At 40.8% G+C, this 5,336-nt stretch overlaps 1 protein-coding gene across 1 annotated transcript in view; it reads left to right on the forward strand.

Moving 5' to 3' along the window:
* TMEM9B (TMEM9 domain family member B) overlaps positions 1 to 5,336 on the forward strand; it is a 43,331-nt gene that overhangs the window by 12,604 nt on the left and 25,391 nt on the right. Inside the window, exons 3-4 of the mRNA XM_019519600.1 lie at positions 2,892 to 3,000; positions 3,736 to 3,870. Of these exons, the coding sequence (XP_019375145.1) occupies positions 2,892 to 3,000; positions 3,736 to 3,870 (244 nt within the window). The remainder of the gene's footprint in view (positions 1 to 2,891; positions 3,001 to 3,735; positions 3,871 to 5,336) is intronic.

A 5,336-nucleotide genomic window follows, 5' to 3' on the forward strand; every position in this document is an offset into this window, starting at 1 on the left:
CTGCAACAGGAGTGGAACAGGGCCAGGAAAATTCTGGACATACCCTGTTCACCCTCTCCCTCGGCATCCTCTCTGTCACAGACAGGATGCTGGTCTACATGGACCTATGGTCAGACTCAGTAAATGGCAGTTCTTGTGTTCTCGTGAGACTGAGTAGAAGTGTTTTAGTATGTGCTGATGATTAGTGGAGCCAGCTTCCCTGATGCTCTGCTAGCTAAATGAGTTTAAGATGTACATTCATAGTTTCTGTCTGCTCATCTCCCTTGCATACAAAAGAATGTTCCTTAATCTGTTAATTCCCATTATTTCAAGCCATGATTTGCAACATTCAAATGTCTGGTCAGGTTCTTGTGAGTGATGCTCTTTTCTTCATAGTTTTTATTTTGTTTCAACAGACCAAACACGTTCTAAGGTCCTTGCATATCGTTAATAAGGATAAAATAGGACCTCTTAGGAATTTAAATAAAAATGTGGGTCTGTTAAGACAAATATATTTATCAAAATCCTTCTATGCTAATGCTCATTCGTAGCTTTTACAGGTGTCCTCATTGGAGACTTAGCTACACTAACAGTGTACTAAATTGAACAAGAACAGTCTAAGATTTGCTGTCATTGCTATTTGATGTATTTATAAGACAGTCAAGTGGAAGCAACTTCATATTCTGCTCATGTGAGCATACACTGTTGATGACTTACTTTGAGTTGACTTGGAATTTGAATATTGCAGTTAGTAGCACAGGAAAACTTCCAAATAAAATATAATCTCCTTTCTCTTCTGAACAGAACTCAGAATTTTTTAAACTTAATTAGATTTTTTTCCATAGGCTTTTAAAGGAAAATACAAATGAGATGCAAGGGGTTGGTGAGGTTGTAGCTGGTCACATGGCTTCCAGGCATAATAATCCAGCCCCTGTTGGATCTTCTTAACTGAGCGGTGCTTCCACAACAGCTCTATTAGTATCTTAATAACCTGCCTGTGGCTATCCTGTTACTGGGACACCTGAGGTGGAAAGTGGCCCCAGCAATAAACAAGTGCTTGTATACCAAAAGGAAGCCTTCAGTTAGAGGTATAAACAAGCAGAGTGTGTGTCAGCAAAAGACCCAGGATTGCACAATGCTTTGGCAGGGAGCAGCTGTCTTGTGATGATTGGTGCCTGAGGTTGGAACTTATAAAGACAAGGGCTCATATGCCAAAAGCACAGTTAAAGATCTTATCTTGCATTGCTTAATTTCAACTCAATAATGCTTGCACATACTTGTTTTTCTACTTTGTCTGTTGGAGAAAACTGACTATATTCCCAAACAGCCACCTTTTGTGTTGCTTAAAAAAACTAAGGAGTGGGGTAGGAGCAAGCACACTAGCTTCACACTCCCTCTGGTACATGTGTAACTCTCATTTGCAAGAAAAGTTGTTATCATGTACCAAAGGGAGATAGATTTTCTTTCAGGCACTGGAAGGATGACCTAGGTTGGGGTTTCCCAACTTCTGCAGGGGCTGCATACCATGCTGCTGGTGTGCTGCATTCCTGGGTTCCCTTGAATCCCCAGCTGTGAACTCCCTCAGCCCTGGGGGGTGCCTTGCTCTCTGGGGTAGGAAGCAGAAGCAGGAGGAAGATCTCAGAGGCTCTAGCAGCAGCCAGAGTGCCATGTGGGAATAATGCCCTGACTAGGGCCTGCATTTAAACCCCTTGGGGACCAGATGGAAGCTATCAGTTAGCCCTGACTTAGATGGAGAGGGGGATACAAAATTGAATGCTGAAGCATATAAGGAAAAAAGAGGACAGTAGCAGGAATAGTTGCCACTTATCTCCATGACTATGTTAGATGAAGACTCTCTTTCCAGCCCTTGTTGTTCTGATTAGTTTTAAGGGAGGGGAGCAAATTTATACTCTTTATTATAGCCCTGATTATACCAAGTGTTGAATACTGTGCTGTGCACAAATAAACTAAATGAGCCATAACACTATTAATTATTGATAACAATGGGGCAGGGCTGCACTTGAGCTTTCATTACTTATTACATAATACGCACATGATTGATGTAAATGTCTCATGCCCCTTTTGGTTCTGTACTACACAGAAAGCTAGAGGAGACTGCGGAGTGGGGGAAGGAGTGCTTATCTCATCTTCTTATTTAAAGGGAGATCCCACTGGGATCATTAAAAGTAGCCAGCATGCTACTGGGCATGGGGACAAAATAACTTTGGGGATGGAGTAAGGTGGAAGAAAAACTTGGCTCACAGGAATTTATTGGACCAAGTTTTGTTTGCTAATTTAAATGTATGTTCCCAGTACAGGGTGTAGCAGGATGATATGGAAGGGAGAAGAAATGGGAATGGGAAGAGTTTCTGTGGGGCTGGATTAAAAGCATGCTTCAGTGCAGGGGCACTACTCTTAAATTGTGGCCTCGTAATTTGTACTTCTCAGCATTGGCATAGAATAGGGGTAGCCAACTGGCAACACAAATGCCACAGTAGCCTCTTTATTTGACAAGATTAGGGAGGGAACAGGCATCCCAGCAGGAGCTTGGGCAGGGAGCAGAGTAGGGAACAAAAGACAGCAGCAGATCATACAGTGGAAGGGGATCTGAGTGACATTTGGGGAGGGTACCAGGCCCCTACTGGCCTAAAATATGTTTAATTAGTTCTAGTAAAAACTTGCAAGCAAGCTAGACGGTGAAGTCTGAGCAACTGAGTTGCTCAGGTAAGTAAACTTGTTGAAAAGTGGCTCTGTTAAATCTTGGATTTTATAACCCAGGAAAGTTGGGGTTAACCAAAGATTGGCCTCTCTTGCCTGCAGTTATGGAGCCTGCACATTGTGAACAGTAGAAACTGTCCAAAGAGTTGGGTAAAACCAGCCAAACTGACTATAAGCAATTTGTTTGTCTCCAGTGACTGTCTTCACGTGGTTGACCCTATGCCAGTCCTAGGACCTGATGTGGAAGCATATTGCCTACGTTGTGAATGCAAATATGAAGAGAGAAGCACATACACTATTAAGGTAACAATATAATTTCCCTGCTACATATTCAAGCCTTTCATCCACCCATAAAACAGAGCTGACAAAATAAAAGCAAAACTTCCCAAGTACTGTAAAGCTTGAAAATATCTCCCTTTCTAAACATCTTGTTCATAATAATTGAACATAAAGTGAGCAGTAGTGACACCACATGGCAACTAAAACTTGGTTTTAGAGGGGATACACTTAACTTTTTAGTTTCAAAATTTCATCTAATATTTGCTAGAAGCTTTTGGATTTTGAAGCATTCTGATGTCTTAACTGTGTGACTATTTAGAATTTGCCTTGCTACATTTTTTATGGTTTTCAATCTCCATTGATGTTTTTGTGCAAGTCTTAGATAAGTAGGGAATGAAGACAAATTGGTGAGGCTATAATAGGAACCTCTGATTTTTGTCAGCCAGTCCACTGCACAACCTGGATATTGTTATTCTTTGCGGTAGGATTCTTTCCACCAGCTACCAGTCTTGCTTGCGGCAAAGAGTTGAAATCTTAGCAAAGATCATTAAGAAGAGGAAATTCTGCCCTAAACCAAACTTTCTTTTGTTTGTCATTAGTTAGTAATTAATTAGTAATTAATTTGCGTGTTTGTGGCCAAAGTTAATAAGCTTAAAGCAGTTCTGTTTCTTTGCTTTTGTTGTCTGTTGCGTTGAAAGCATTATGTGGAGCATATTTCCAACACTACCATAAACTCTACTTACATTTTACAACATGCAGGTTACAATCATACTCTATTTATCCATCTTGGGGCTGCTTCTGCTATATATGGTGTACCTTACCTTGGTAGAACCTATCCTAAAGAGACGTCTCTTTGGACATTCACAGCTTATACAAAGTGATGAAGACATCGGGGTAAGTTTATCTTGTTTGAATGCTGTTGAATATTTTGTGGCAGGCTGTATGTGAGAAAATATGGAATGTAATTGCTGTGGCTTCCAGACCTGAAGCAATTAACGCCGTCACTGCTTGCTCGCTCACTCCCTCCCCCCCCCCCCCCCCGGTCTTCCATCCCAACACACACGCACAATTTCTGGAGTCATAAGGATCCCTTTACTTCGCATATAATGGACCCTCCCCAATTTCTCCCAGCTGGTTTTGGGGAGAAAGGTGTAGGTTATGTGCAAGGAAGTACTGAGTGATGAGAGAGCTTTTTCCTTGGGGGGGGGAAACCACCTTTTTGCAAGGAGGCATGACAATCTCCAGATTTGCAGGAGGGTGTAATGGCCTCTGCAGAGCCTTTTGTTTCTGGGCGTTAAGATCAGGAGCTGGAGTTTCCTCACTGTTACCTCAGTCCAAATTTTGGGGAAGAAAGGGATGAAAAAGTAGGAATTAAAATGTGTCCTTCTAAACGTTGATGCCTTCAGTCCTGGTGGTGGTTGCTGCACACTAGGTGGTCTTGCGCAGTGGAAAAGGAAAAGTCTTAAGAGTACAGACATGAATGAAATGGTCTTCCCTGGATATACCAACAGATGTTAGTGGAGATACTAAAAGATGAAATGCCTGACAATGAAGTACTGTCATGAGGTAACCTAGGAGATTACATAAGAAATAATTTTCCTTAGCATTATAAGTAGCTACATGCATGGTGAGAATAGATTCCCGTAGATCAGGATAAATTTTTCTCAAGAGTTCTGTCTGAATAAAGGAAATAGACTGTAGATAACCAGTGGAAGCAGTAGTTTCCCCAGTGTTTGTCCCAGTATTTTAATGCTTAATATAGATAAGAATACATAGATGAGACAAGTTAGATGACATTGCAAGCAAAGTCAGCTTTGTAAATGTGATGGTCCATATGCGATGAAGAGATGTCTGAGCAGAGAACATGGATGTGCTAATCTGGGGTAACCTTGATGGAAGGAGAGGAGAAAATCAGTATTGTGCCCTTTTTGATCAAACAATTTAAGTTTCTCAGTCTGTGCTGATAAGAAATTTAAAGTACATGAAATATCTAAAAGCATAGAGTCTAGAAAATAAATTCATATTCTTGCTATATTCAGCCAAACCACATTGGTAGTAGATATTAAAATATATTTTAAGTGCAGTGTATCTTTAGTAAGTTAGAACCGCTCCCCCCCGCCCCACCAAACAAAAAACTCAGTCCTATAAGGAGGTATATTTTGGTTTTGCTTTATTCAAATCTGCCAGCAGCCTAGACAACTCTAGTTTCTAGTTTTAATGTGGTTTTAAATGACCATTTAATCTGTACCCTCATTTAAAAGTGCTCGTTATAGCCTATATGTGGTCCTTAAGAATATTGTCATTAGTGCTTTCAGAGTAAGTAGTTGACTAATGATACAGCAAAGCTAAACAGTTTCACA

This window comes from Gavialis gangeticus, unplaced genomic scaffold (assembly GCF_001723915.1).
Source record: "Gavialis gangeticus isolate Ggan-Ray unplaced genomic scaffold, GavGan_comp1, whole genome shotgun sequence".
Classification (NCBI taxonomy): domain Eukaryota; kingdom Metazoa; phylum Chordata; order Crocodylia; family Gavialidae; genus Gavialis; species Gavialis gangeticus.